At 43.1% G+C, this 14,396-nt stretch overlaps 3 protein-coding genes across 7 annotated transcripts; 1 reads left to right on the top strand and 2 right to left on the bottom strand.

Moving 5' to 3' along the window:
• Positions 1-433: 433 nt before the first annotated feature.
• On the top strand, positions 434-3,335 carry LOC103983709 (tubulin beta chain). The gene is made up of 3 exons (XM_009400980.3): positions 434-1,039; positions 1,921-2,190; positions 2,426-3,335. Exons 1-3 carry the CDS (start codon positions 646-648, stop codon positions 3,109-3,111), a joined length of 1,350 nt encoding a protein of 449 aa, XP_009399255.1. The 5' UTR covers positions 434-645; the 3' UTR covers positions 3,112-3,335.
• A 505-nt stretch (positions 3,336-3,840) lies between these two features.
• On the bottom strand, positions 3,841-6,923 carry LOC135672825 (GPI mannosyltransferase 1-like). The gene is made up of 4 exons (XM_065181226.1): positions 6,531-6,923; positions 5,467-5,649; positions 4,491-5,047; positions 3,841-4,338 (listed from the first exon to the last, which is right to left on the bottom strand). The coding sequence occupies exons 1-4, from the start codon at positions 6,799-6,801 to the stop codon at positions 4,024-4,026; spliced, it is 1,326 nt and encodes a 441-aa protein (XP_065037298.1). The 5' UTR covers positions 6,802-6,923; the 3' UTR covers positions 3,841-4,023.
• A 4,054-nt stretch (positions 6,924-10,977) lies between these two features.
• Positions 10,978-12,709, bottom strand: LOC103983712 (protein G1-like1). 5 transcript variants are annotated; one of them, XM_065181223.1, is made up of 2 exons: positions 12,358-12,709; positions 10,978-11,818 (listed from the first exon to the last, which is right to left on the bottom strand). In XM_065181223.1, exon 2 carries the CDS (start codon positions 11,806-11,808, stop codon positions 11,125-11,127), a length of 684 nt encoding a protein of 227 aa, XP_065037295.1. In that variant the 5' UTR covers positions 11,809-11,818; positions 12,358-12,709; the 3' UTR covers positions 10,978-11,124. The 5 variants fall into 5 exon arrangements, with proteins under 5 accessions (XP_065037295.1, XP_009399257.1, XP_065037294.1 ...); XM_009400982.3 differs by having other exon boundaries at positions 12,288-12,707; XM_065181222.1 differs by having other exon boundaries at positions 10,978-11,869; positions 12,358-12,707.
• Positions 12,710-14,396: the final 1,687 nt, after the last annotated feature.

Raw genomic sequence — 14,396 nt, 5'->3', positions numbered from 1 at the left:
ATTATTATTATTATTATTATTATTATTATTATATATATGTGTGTGAAGGATGTTTTCCTACCTTTAAATTATGTCTAAAATAATATTCTTAATTAAATTAAGAATTTTTGAAAATTTTATTTATAAATTTCAGTAAAATCTTCTTAGCTTTTCTTTTTTGTCTCTAAAAAAAAAGGTCTTTTCTTTTCACCACAATAATATATTTATATATATAAAGGACGACAATAACGTCTCTCCAACTTCCAAACGGTAGTGACGGCCCAACCTAACTGTCGGTGAAGCGTCCGCATAAAAGTCATCTTCATATATCCACCGTCCGATTCGTGACGTGGCTTCTCCGTTTAGTTCCTCGTGCGTCTCAACGCAGGGCTTCCGTCGCGTTATAGTCACCGTCCGTAAGAACAACGAGCCATGAATTCGTGCCGTTAGTTTAAATGGATTTTTATCTGAGGCGGCAAGGCAGGCCATCGGTAAGACTTGGCACGGTGACGGGACACGAATCACCCCTCTAAATGTACCGCCTTCCGACTCCTCCGATCCTTCAACGCCCGTTCCGTTCGCTGCGCTCCTCCGCTTCTCTCTCCGGCGACAGGCAGCATTCACCTTAGGATCTCCGTGTAGCGGAGGTAGACAGAGAAAGCGAAGATGAGGGAGATCTTGCACGTCCAGGGAGGGCAGTGCGGGAACCAGATCGGGGCCAAGTTCTGGGAGGTGATCTGCGACGAGCACGGCATCGACGGCACCGGTAGGTATGGAGGCGACTCCGACCTCCAGCTCGAGCGGATCAACGTCTACTACAACGAGTCCAGCGGCGGCCGCTACGTCCCTCGGGCGGTGCTCATGGATCTCGAGCCGGGCACCATGGACTCCGTCAGATCCGGGCCGTTCGGCCAGATCTTCCGGCCGGATAACTTCGTGTTCGGGCAGTCTGGCGCCGGGAACAACTGGGCCAAGGGGCATTACACTGAGGGTGCCGAACTGATCGATTCGGTGCTCGATGTGGTGAGGAAGGAGGCCGAGAACTGCGACTGCCTGCAAGGTATGGTTTCAGGATCCGTGATTGGGGCAAATGCTTGTAGATGGATGTTCCTTGATTTTATATCAATCTTTGCTTTTTTATCAGCTAGTTTTTGGGATAAATGGAACGTTTTTCTTTTATCCGTGACTGATTCCTGGATCACAGACTTTCTGTTGCTTGCTGGTCAGATTTGGGGCTAGGTTTTCATTTTAGATGTTGAAGAGATGTAGGGGGATTTTGGATCTTTGTATTATCTATCCATTTCTGTGAATGTTGGGTCTCCTTGCTTGTTGATCTAATGAATCTGACAGTGGTCTTTGGGATTTATGTTTACTTTCTGTTAATGTGCTTCTTGAAGTTGGATCGTGTTTGATTTCTAAAATAAAGATGATTTTTTTTTAACTGCCTGTGAATTATCAAAGGAAAGATCATCCACACACCTCTTTCCTTGTCTCTCAATCTTTTGATTGCATTTAGTTGTATGAAAATGAGTCAATTATGTTCTCTTGCTTGGTTCCATAAAACCATTTTAAGCTGGAGATAGTTTTCCACGAAGAGAACATGATTATTTATTGACCAATAATATAATCATGACCACTGGAATGATATATATGATTAGCGTATACTTTTTATTTTCCGTCTTCATGCTGTTCTTCCTTACAAGATCTAGTTTTTGGTTCTTGTAGATGCATGTGGTTGCATTAAAGTACTTTCTTTATGAGAATCACACACAACATTAATAACACAAAATGTTCTACTTTGTCATGTTTAGGAGAGTACACATGATGGAGCACAGTTCATAATGACATTGTCATCCAACTCTTCAGAAAGAAGGCACACTTGTTTTTGCTATCAGCAAAGCCGTAGTATCTGGGTACTAATTCTCAGATGTTATTCTGCAGGTTTCCAAGTATGCCACTCTCTGGGAGGAGGAACTGGTTCTGGCATGGGCACCCTTCTTATCTCTAAGATCAGAGAGGAGTACCCAGATCGCATGATGCTGACGTTCTCTGTTTTTCCATCACCCAAGGTTTCTGATACAGTTGTTGAGCCATATAATGCTACTCTCTCAGTCCATCAGCTTGTTGAGAACGCTGATGAATGTATGGTCCTGGACAATGAAGCACTCTATGACATCTGCTTCCGTACATTGAAGCTAGCAACTCCTACTTGTAAGTGACAAACAACTGCATTTTATCCAAACTATCTTATTGTTTATTGAAATGGCATACTCTCACCGTTATTTATACATGACTTGTTCTAGTATGTTCTTTGTATTGAATGCATTTCTTGATATCTAAGAGTTCCACAAATAGTTCTCTGTAGATACATTCTTATGTTTTATCATAAGGTTTCTTGATATCTAAGGTTTCTGATACATTCTTATGTTTTCTTTTTACGCTTCAGTTGGCGATCTTAATCATCTCATCTCTGCTACAATGAGTGGTGTCACATGCTGCCTCCGGTTCCCTGGCCAGCTGAACTCTGATCTCCGGAAGCTTGCTGTAAACCTGATCCCCTTCCCCCGCCTTCACTTCTTCATGGTAGGCTTTGCGCCCTTGACGTCGAGGGGCTCCCAGCAATACAGGGCCCTCACCGTCCCAGAGTTGACCCAACAGATGTGGGATGCCAAGAACATGATGTGTGCTGCTGACCCCCGACATGGCCGGTACTTAACTGCTTCAGCCATGTTTCGTGGGAAGATGAGCACCAAGGAGGTTGACGAGCAGATGATCAATGTTCAGAACAAGAACTCTTCCTACTTTGTCGAGTGGATTCCTAACAATGTGAAGTCGAGTGTGTGTGACATTCCACCAAAGGGGCTGAAGATGGCTTCCACCTTCATTGGGAACTCGACTTCCATCCAGGAGATGTTCAGGAGGGTCAGTGAGCAGTTCACAGCCATGTTCAGGAGGAAGGCTTTCTTGCACTGGTACACAGGCGAGGGCATGGACGAGATGGAGTTCACCGAGGCCGAGAGCAATATGAATGATCTGGTGGCCGAGTACCAGCAGTACCAGGATGCAACAGCTGATATGGAAGATTACGAGGAGGAAGAAGAGGAAGAGGAAGAGGAAGGGGAGGCAGCTTGAGGTGCTTGTTGTATCAATCAGATGATATGTTTCTCTTTTGCTTGTTAATTGCAGCTGGGCTTTTGGTAATGCTACTATCGTGAAAGACATGCTTGTATGTCTCTATAAACATGGTTTGAATGTGTGTTCATGTGAAATTTGTGTTGCGCAGAGCTCGTGAGTTTTGAGTGCAATGCCATTTTCTGTGGACTGTGTACCTCTTTAATCAAGCATAGCTTTTGTCACTTGATGCGAGTTTTATATATATATATATATATATACATATTGGCTGTATTGGTTGGTAGAAGATTTAACCTTTGTTTGGCTTCCTTGATGCAAAAATTGTCATATGAGATAGTTTATAATTTGCATTAATATCTCAGTTATCCTAAATACAGTGACTCAAATAATGTGGCATTTATATGTAGCTAGAACTGTAATACCTTAGGTTGATCATGATTAATCTCATATATAATGCGGAAAAATCTTGATGCACTACAGACTCGTTGACCAAAAACCCAAGCTTTTTCAACACCCTAAGCCAAGCTGAAACATAGATACATCTCCCAAATGCAGGGTGTGTGGCTTAGGTGGCAGAAATGATCATGAACCAAGTAGCACCTTTGAAAAACGAAAAAGATAATCTGGTAAGATAAAAATGAAGTATGTACAAGTCAATATTTTCTGTCATACACAACAAGCAGATACCGAGTCTTTTTACCATACCATCAATGCTCACTACTCAAAATATCACCCATTAATGATATGACATGATTTATCATTAAATAGCCATGGGAAAAAAAAAATCACAATAGTTAGGTAAAGCAGTGAAACAAACTGCAGCAACAAAACAAGATCTGAAAGGTGTGTCTTCAGCTTCTCACATATAGAAAAACAACTCAAACTCTAGCATGAACAAAAAAAAAAAAAACGTTATTCTGACTTTCTAGAATTAGCAACACCAGACCTTGCTAATGGCATGAAAATTGGAGAGTATTTGTGGTATCGGATGAGCATGAGCAAAACAAGAGTGTTTGCAACCAGGAACAAGATGCTTGCCAACCATAATTGTACAAAGACGTTTCGTCCCTCGAACTCTAGTAGATATGCCCACATCAGCCAATGGATTTGGGATGCCATCCACATGAACATGCAGATTAATCCTTTCCATTTAACTTTCATGCTGCTCCAAGGAAGAATCAGCGGCAACAGACAGAAGAACCATACAAAATACTGTGCCGTCATAACCTGTAAATGAACATTAAGAACTAATCATTACTTACCAGAAGAAACTATACTGGAAATCGACATTTTTAGTAGTGAATTTGTCTAAAGGTTAGTGTCCATATTGGCCCTGGATAACATGTTAACTATCCCTGAAAAAAAGAGGATTAACACACCTTGTTGAAAGCCACAAATGCCACTGTCTGCACAAAAAGGCAGAATGGAAGGTCTCCAGCAAAAGAGAAGATGAGGGCAAGTTGCACCATTGTTTGAGGTAGAAAGGACACAAACTTCTCAAAAACTGCGAAACCTTGCTGGTGGTGGAGATAGACATGATAGAAGTATATCGAGAAGTTGTGCCGTGGGTCAGTACGTGTAAGATGATACAATAGTGCTTCATTTAAGAAGTCCCATCCATAAATATAGAAGAACGTTATGGTTAAGAGAAAAAATAATGTTCCAGAGAATAATCCAAACATTACTGTGTCCCATGTTACAGTGCTTCCAAGAGGAGCCCACAAACCATTCCAGCCTGGTGATGATTTTGCAGAAGCTGTACTGGAGTTGTTGTATAAAATATCTCGTCGAGAGTTCCATTGCCTGAGGGTAGGCTTCCGAGAAGGACCAATGCGTTGTTTGCTCAGAACTATGACAAATGGAAGGGCATATATGATCGGGTATATTCTGAAATGGACAATAAGTCCATACCAAAATGCTGCCTGAAATACTTTACCTGTAATTACAACAAAAATATATAGGTGAAAAAGATGATGAGTAGTTGTTGATGGTACATCACAGAATCAGTTTAGTGTTTGCTAAAACTTGCTTTTGGACTTGAACACAGTTCTAACACGATAGCTAGTAAATGAATTAGAATACTGATCACTTGAAGGACACGCCATCATAACATGAAATTTGAAATAAAGTAATTTTGGATGCAAGGCATAATTAAATTTGTAAAATCATTATATAATGCTTTGTCAATGTATTCGAGTCTTACCCAGCAAAAAAATTTCAAGATGTTAGTAGACCAAAGTTTCAGGAGATGTCTGTAATATCAAAATTGTAGCCATGACTAGTTCTGAGAAGCTTAAAACCATATATAATCGCTTGAATAAAAGAAATTAATGGTTGAACAAGCAGAACTTACACCATTCATAATGCACAAGATGATCCATAAGATCACTGCACAGACAATGGGTTCACAGTTTCCTCTTGTACCAATGGTAAAAGTGAATGGATTGAAGAGCCAAGCTGCCACAGACCAAAGCCGCAGGTCCTCTGGTACACCACGTAGCTTCAGAATTGCATCCACAAACAAACCCACAAGCAAATCTGAAAACGAGATGGCACCCAAAATACTAAATATTAAACCCTAACCAGATAAAACCATGAACACAACATTTATAACAACTTAAGTGGCATGCTGCAGTATAATTACCCAGATATCTCAGTCTTCATCGGTTAACTTTACTTGCAGAAAGCAACTCATTAATCATAAGGAATATGAGAAAGAAAAGAGCAAACTTTCACAAATGTTGAGTTAACTTTCAAGCTGATTCTCAGAAGCCGATTACAGTAAAAACTGGGAATTCCATTGGGAATCTACTTATCAGCCAAACTATAGATTATATGCTGGTTGTTCATCATTGCTGCTTGTCTTTCATCTTAGCATTTCTTCATCATTATAAGATCAGCTATAGGCACAATTCAAAGTTAAGAAGCCGCATGTAAGCGTGTTACAACCAGATAGCAATTTGACATTAAGCCTTTTAAGTTGTTGCAAACAACATAGCAAAAGAAAATTTAGATGAAAGTGTGGCTGTTTCAAACTTAAAAAGAAGACCAACATATTCTAAGCATAAGTAAAATGCAATCAATTTACTGACAACCCAATAGATATTAGAATAACGGCGTCACAGAGGATGGAACATAATGAGATTTGCTTTAGGACCAAATCTTTAACTTAAAGAATAAAAATGACTGGTATCACTCTCATTCTGCATTAATTTACCTTCCGGAAAACTATACCAGCTCGATTTTGGGGTAAAAGAATAACCTTTTTTCTGGTGGAAGTTCTAGCCAGAGTAAAGACAATGGTCAACAAAATCGTCCTTTAATTTCTTCGACAATTATAGAGAAAATACTGCATAATTCAAGAGAGAACGAAGACACGTAGAAAAAACAAGATAAAAAAATGCATCTTTTCACCATACCGGCAGCCGAAAAGAGGAGCTTTCCCCAGGACGGATGAAGGAGGGAATTGGGAACGAGCAAGTAGGCAAGGAGAGGCGAGTAGCGATACGTCGCCCGCTCGAACGGCGATCTACCGGCGGCAACCATGGCGGCCGCGTCGGAAAAGACGAGGTAGTCGACGTCGGTGTACCGGACCTCCATGTGCGCGTCCTGCCACTCCCCGTAGCACACCAGCAAGAGCCGCAGCAGCGCCGACAAACCCAACATCCGCCGCAGATCTATCCATCCCATCGCCCAAACCCTTCCAATCCCAATTCGCCGATCCAAATCTCTCGCCTCTCGAAAAGCCCTAATTGCCGATCTCTCTCTCTCTCTCTCTCTCTCTCTACGCGTTAATCTAATGCTACTGTAAAAATACCCTCGTATTTACGAAAAAACCCTCGACGGAAGCAAGTAATGCATTGGCTTCATCCGGTGTTGCTGAAACTAAGCCTTATACAAGGATATATTTACGATAATACCCACGATAGAAGCTAGCGATGCATTTAGCTTCATCCAAGCTTCTGTAAAATACCCTCGTACAAGGATATATTTACGATGACACCCTAATAATAGCTAGTGATGCCATTAGCTTCGTCCGACTGTTGTTACGTACAAATACCCTCCTCGTACAGGAAGACATGTACGAGAATGCCCTCATCAGTAGTTAGTGATGCATGGAATTAATGTACGTAAGAGTTTTTGTGTCGCAAACGTACACATTCGGATCAAAAAAAGTGTGTAAACATTGTTTGTTTGGAAACACCTTTGGGTCCTGTTTTATTAAGCTCATTCGCTCACATTTTATGGCCAATCCTAGCAAACATTTCATAAAAGTATAATTATGAATGGCCGTAATGGGCTCTGTCATGGATTGTTCCCGTCCTAATCGGTGTTCTTAATCCTGTAATGGCTACTTCTTTTTTTCTAACCTCTTCCCGGTGTTTGGATGTCAGTGAGTGAGTTGGTGACATGCTGCACTCGTCGATCGATATGCTTCCTTTCATGACTAGAGATTTATTTCCATGAGATGGGTTGGGTTCTTCAGCGGGCGATATAATATGAGAGGGGGACATGTCCTTTTTAGTTTCAAGCGATGCTTCCTGATGGAGTTGCTCCGTCCGTACATACCGTGTTGCGGGCAACAATAAAAGATGGAAATATTTTCACTATCCGGAAAACAAAAAACACAACGCCAGAGGCTCTGTCACGAGTCATGTCATGTCGGTCGTCAGAGGAAGCCCGAGATCTGCTGTCTTAGTCAATGCAGGAGACACCGCTTCCGTAGCCCACGACGGTGAGGTCGACCTGGTGCGGGTTGGGCCCCAGCTATCGGTGTATGAGGGTAAAAAAAAGCTGGTGCACGCCCTCGACCAAGCGATTGGAGGAGACATGGACCGGCCCACCATTCACGGTTGGTTCGGCCCCCTTCCCACACCCTCGACCCATCAACATCAAGCGGCCATTGATTGGAACACACTGTTATCGATGCGGGGACCGAGAAAGATGATGATCCACAGCGTGTCTCGGCGAGAGAGAGAGAGAGAGAGAGAGCGGTGTGATGGAAGAAGCAGAAATCTGCTCGCTTTCTCACACGTTTTGACGCCAACAAAAACCAAAGGGCAAATTGACGAGACTCTCTGTCAGAAGAAAAATATCACGTCGTCAGTCTTCCATCTCCACCCACCACTTGATCTGATTTATGATAGGAGGTTCCTATAACAGGAACGAAATCACCAGTCATTTCAAAGCCCATACGGTGTGTGGATTTGATGCGAGTAATTAAGTAACCGACTCGATCACACACACACAAAAGTAGAAGGTTTCCTTCTTTTTTTTTTTACATTGGTGTATGATATGAATCGTACACCTTATATTCCTTCCATGTCATTATGTCTCTCCAAACATGTTATGCACCAAGTTAGGCTATTGTCTACTCAAGACAAGAAAACTATGATCCAAACCCTCTTTGATCTTTGATTTAGATTTTGAACAGTCATAAGATCTCCAATTCAAATAGGGGTCAGTGTATATTATTGTCCTACTAATTTAGCATGTAAATGTAGACCGTCTTCAGAGTGGAAGTAAACCTTCATTAATTCCCAACTTGGTCATCGTTGCGGCCATTGTTATGAGGAATTATGATGTAGTCTGCTCGATATTGTATGTATGTTTAAACTTGGAGCTGAGCTCACCACTTGAGACCATCACACGCTCGTTCATATTATTTATGTGTCGTTATAAAAAGGACATTATGGCAGATGTCCATTTTCCTTCTCGTGTAGAAGACAAGAGTCACCCGGAAGAAGATCCCTCTAGTGTTGTACTATTACGGAAACAGGCATTGCAATTGGAGCTATTTATGACAAAGATAGACAACAATGTGAAAGGACATGCAGCGATTGGATGGAGTAATTAATTAGGATGAATTAGACTGATCATTAATCCTAAGATAACAATGATAGCTCGCTAGTAAAAACTGTCGGCTTCCAGTGTCCTGCTGCTATATAGGACATGCAGATGCTTTTGAGCGATGACACGTTGGTCACATTCATGTTGCTTTCCTGCTGCTCCTGCAACACCCAAGGCTTCCCTGCCATCACCATTATCATATTCACTGTCAGGAAAAGAAAGATGATCGTCATGGTAATTAAGCAAGCTGAGATTATCCATCTCTCTCACGCATTGCAGCAGCTGTGGAGTGGATGTCAGGGTTCGGAGAGAGGCAGATCATCTGACAAGAAAGCTGCAGGGGTTGAAGATTGAGACCTGCAGCAGTATCTGTAAGACAATATACAATGTGCAATTAGCCTTGTGGTAGTTAACAGTAGTACCGCTCCCCATCGCATCAAAAGGCACCAAAGCCTTTCATGGCTGCTCACCGCAGACGAAACATCCATTCTTTTATGACCATGGACGTACTTCACCTTCGTCCAACTCACAGCAGGAAAAGAAGAAGAAGAAGAAGAAGAAGAAGAAGAAGAAGAGAAAGCTTGGTGACACCTCAGTGACAAGATAACACAAGAGAGTAGTGATACAGTTCTGACGCAGATCTAACAATAGAATTCATCTTTTATATATATATATATATGAAGCTATGATAGATACTTGTTGTTACCCACCTTACCTTATGAAGCTTGTCCTCCCAAAGGACAAAAATAACTGAGCCTGTTGGGCCAGGAAATGTTTGCAAGTCAATGCCTACATTTGTCATTCACAGTGTTAGCTGAAAAAGAACAGTGAAATCAACTATGGAGCCCCAAAGGGATACAGCTTGGTTCTCACCACGATGGCAGAAGCCATCAACACCGTGGTAGCTTGTGGAGGAGGAGAGAGGTGCTGCAGGACTCTCTACAAGATCGAAACATCATTTATTTAATCGTAAATATCAAAATGGAAAGTTCATAGCGATGCTGATTTGTTGGACGTAAGTGGCCATTTTATTTTTATTTTCTTATATGTTAAAACTTTCTTCATTATTTCATGTGTAACAGCAAAAATTAGATTTTATTTTGGACACGAATTTGATTTACTAGGACGACACACAAATGCTACTACAGTCTATGTATAGAATTAATTACCAGGACAGAATCATTCCCTTTCTCCTTGTATATTATTAGTTTGTGCATAGTCTTCTCTGTTCGAGGAACAGTTTTCGCCAAGGAAGAACAAATAATGAAACGAAGATCACAGAAGAGAATCGAGCGTAGCCAAAACTGAACAGGGATGCAATCGAAGCATAAAAAGAACCAAGTTTGATAAAGATTAATTTGAGTAAATAGCCAATCAAGGAGGAAGAAAACCTGAGTTGATCAAACAAGGACCAAATACCACAGAGGCAAAAAACGGTTTCTGTGGGCTTCATTGCATAAACTAGATTCATTAAGGATCATGAGTGGCTGAATGCAACATACGTGTGATTGGGGTTTTTTTGAGGGAACCATTCATTCATGTACCCTCCAAACTCCGATCTCAAGCTCATCTCATCATGTTAGCGAGAGGAGCAAACTGTCTCTCTTTTGTCTATGGTTGATTGCGAGAAACGAAGCTAAATTTCCAATGGATAGATGAAAGAGAAGCTGACGGACGACTTGTGAACCTAAGAGGAACGAACAAACACAAGGGAACAATTCCCTTAGGTAGATAGAAGAACACATCAGATCACACTCCGCAAGCTTTAATAATCCCATGAACAAGATGCTCATCATGATTAAGCAATAGACCACACAATTATGTCTAGCATCGAACGACCTTAAGAATCAATTGACTCCATGTTCTATGGAAACCTTCCATTTTTCAGAACCCATCAATTCCAAAGCTTCATTTGCATCCACATCAACAATAATAAGCATCCAAAGAAGAAGAAGAAGGAGACGAATAAGCCACTTTAAACCTCCTCAAAACCTCACCAAAATCTAAAGCAAACCCTAATCACGAAGCAAAACCATAAGCATTAAAAGAGGATATACAAAATATGTTGCGAGATCCATCTAAATGTCTGCCAACACAAATAACATCCACCGTTATGTCCAACATCATATTGGAAAGGAATTCTTCTGGAAATAACTCAAGTGTTCAGTTCAGCACGGAGAGTGGTATCATACCACCGGGATGCGCGTCGGTGACCACCACGTCTCCGACGGCATCCGTCGCGGGAATCATCAGGTGTCCATGAACGTGATGCGTGTATGCACCGTTCACCAGATTTAGATCGGCCGCCTGCCGAGCATAAGCCGCGGCAGGAGGCGCCGCTACCATTGGGAGAGGTGGCTGTGGGCTGTGGCCCTGCGGTGGCGGGGGCGGCCGCTTTCTCTTCTTCTCGTAGGCGATTCCCCTCGCTTTGGCCTGACTGTCCCTTACCTCCCTGAGGTATAGCCGAACTGCGCGGACGGCGAAGGGGTTGGCCTCCGGCTGGCCGCCATTCTCCTCGAAGGCGGCGCGGAGGCGGCCGACAAGTGCGTCGAGGCTGCCCCAAGCTTGCTTGAGGGGGCACGGGCACGGCGCCGGGGGCTGCGGGTGGCCGAAGAAGGGGCAGCCGGCGGCGTGGACCTTTGTCTTGCCGAACTGGTCGAGGTAACGGAGGAACTCGAGCACATGGGCGCCGCTACACCGGGAGAGTTCGAGCGGCGGGCGGTGGTTCCGGAGGTACTGCCTGAAGGTGTTCCAGTCGCGCCGCTTCTGTGACTCGTACCGGCTCGGCTTGCCTGTGCCGTTTGCAGCGCCCGAGTTGCCTGAGCTATCGGAGTTCGCAGACGACATGCTTCAGTAGCTGAGATCAACTCCTTGGGTCAGAAAAAAGCTTTCTGGAGCTTACAGAAATCTGTGACAGGAAGAACGCAAGGAACTCTAAACACAAAAGCTAGAGAACATAGTAGTACAGCAAAGCTACGCCAAGAGTTCTTGGTCTTCTTCGTTGGACAGATCTTAGGGTTTGCTGTTTCTGGCCTTGATCAAGTCAATTTCCCCTTCGGTGCAATCTTGCTGAGGAATGAGAGGGCTACTAGCTGAGAAATATGGATATTGCAAAGAAATCCAAAGTCCTTAACCCTAGAGCAGATGATGGAAGTGCAGGTGGTGTGTTCTGGACTCCTTCCGGAGATCTACAGCCACTACTTCTTCCAGAGAAGAAGATTTAACTAGTTTCTTGTATGGCTGGGATGGAAAAAGGCTTCTTTCTTCTCTAGGAGTTCCTAAGCCGGGGATGACGATGAGAAAGGAAGGAGTATTCTGGGACTTACTTGAAATCCATGTCAAATGGCCCAAAGAGAAGAAAGAGGAAGACACTGTCTTGACAGGTGCAAACGGAACCTGATGGTGATGAGGAGACGGTGGAAGCAGGACAGATCTCTGAGAACTCGCTCGAGCTGCTTTGGGTCCAAAGGAGGAAAAGGATGGTCGGACGAGAAGAACCAGGAAGTTCTGTGGGTGTTGGTGGAGAGAAGAGGTTGTGGGGAAGTGGGGATGGCTTCAATTAAAGAGATGAGATGAAATATGGACCCGTCTCCCCCAAGAATTGAAGAAAGAGACACAAGCCATAAGATCTCACCAGCCAAGATTTTGGGCTACCACAGTATCAGAATACCAAACCATCAGTATTTTCATGGGCTGCACACATCATCTGCTGGTGATGGTAAACTCAAACTCAGCTAAGATTCACATGAAGTTATGACAAGCAAGTTCTTGAAGATGAGGAAGTTTTAAAGGTGAAGAAGAGAGAGAAAGAGTTAAGATGACTGGGGGAGGAGAGACAAGAGGTGGGTCCGGCAGAGGAGACATCCACCTCGTGGCCATGATGGACTTGAGTGGATGCAATTCACATTGCACAAAACGTCAGCACGGGAGGTCTTTCTCACCTACGCCTCCTCTTTCTCCCACTTCTCGCTGGCAGAGAGAGAGAGAGAGAGAGAGAGAGAGAGAGAGAGAGAGATCTCCTCGATTTCCTCTGCCCAATCACCCGAACTCCTCTCCATGCATTAGAGGCATGCAGTAGTAATGATCCCAAGACCAATAAATAAGGGTTTAAGATCATCACCTGGTTTGGTTTTCTCTGGACAAAGATCTTAATTAATGGAATAACATGGAACATATATATATACATATATATAGAAGAAAGAGAAATCTTGGAAGACATACGGTGGCAGGAAAGATCAGAAAGTGGCGAACAATGACAAGACCAATCGCTTTCCCTGCAAAGCTCAGCTCCACCCCACACCATAAAGTGACCCTCTTTAGTGCTTTTGCCAGCCTTTGTGCACTTACTTCTTAGGTTCCTTCACAAGCAGTTGGCTCCGAAACTTCACTCTCGTCACTATTTACTGTTTAACTGCACGCAAAGGCTTTATTTAATAACCACAGTACCGTATGACCATCAAAGCTTCCAGAAACCCTTTTTCTCTGAACATTTATTTATCCTCACCACTTTTCGTGATCTATCCATCATAGTCGTTTCGGAATTAAACTTGCTTTCACACATAATCCCGCTCGATGACAACAGATTGCATGCATAGTTTGTGTTCGTCGGGTGGGGGGACGAACACAGTGGCGAGGGTTGGGCCATCACGGTGGGAGTACCTACGGGACCACTTGGTTCTGCACAGACTTGGCCTTCTTTCGAGTTGCATGCACATGTATTCGTAATCTTTCTGGGATACGGATGCTGAGGGCAATATATACGGAATGCCAGTGTGCATCTGATGAATCCAACTCATGCATGTCTTTAACTGCCTGACAAAGAACTAAAGAACAAGGCTAAATGCGAGTGTGTGTGGATCCCAAATGTACGAGCGTTGATGATGGAATACAATGGAGTATGGTTCTTTTTGACATGCTCCGTAGAGGACCTAAACCCACACAATTCTGCAGAGTCTGCCAATGTTGGTGTGTGACAAGTGACCAGCTGATCAGGAAAGATTCAACTGCTCCGAGAAGGCTCAACAAAAGCCGCTCCACCTCATACATCCTCTTGATGGCTTCCACATTATTTCTCTTTTATTATCTTCCGACTTTAGTTGTTAGATTACTACTGAGGATTTCTTGGGATCGCTCACTCGGCATTCCAAAGAGCAATCCTCCACATCGTATGTGCCAACTTACAGATTTCCTTGAAAAGGGTAACATAACCAAAGTGCCTTTTTCTTTTAATCACTCAATAAATCATCATCGATTTACCCACGAAAGCATGCTGTAACCTTTTCTTCTTTCTCCAGAAAACTATACACTTGAGATTACTTAATGACTTCAGTGGTCTAAATGATCTCGTGGGCTCGGGCGGCTCAGTAGCATGAGAAGGACATCATCAGTGCATCAGTATTCACAAAGAGAGACACGCACACTGAGCACGACGATGC

The sequence above is a fragment of the Musa acuminata genome, chromosome BXJ1-5, assembly GCF_036884655.1.
Source record: "Musa acuminata AAA Group cultivar baxijiao chromosome BXJ1-5, Cavendish_Baxijiao_AAA, whole genome shotgun sequence".
Taxonomy (NCBI): Eukaryota; Viridiplantae; Streptophyta; class Magnoliopsida; order Zingiberales; family Musaceae; genus Musa; species Musa acuminata.
This window is presented reverse-complemented; position numbering and strand designations above follow the sequence as displayed.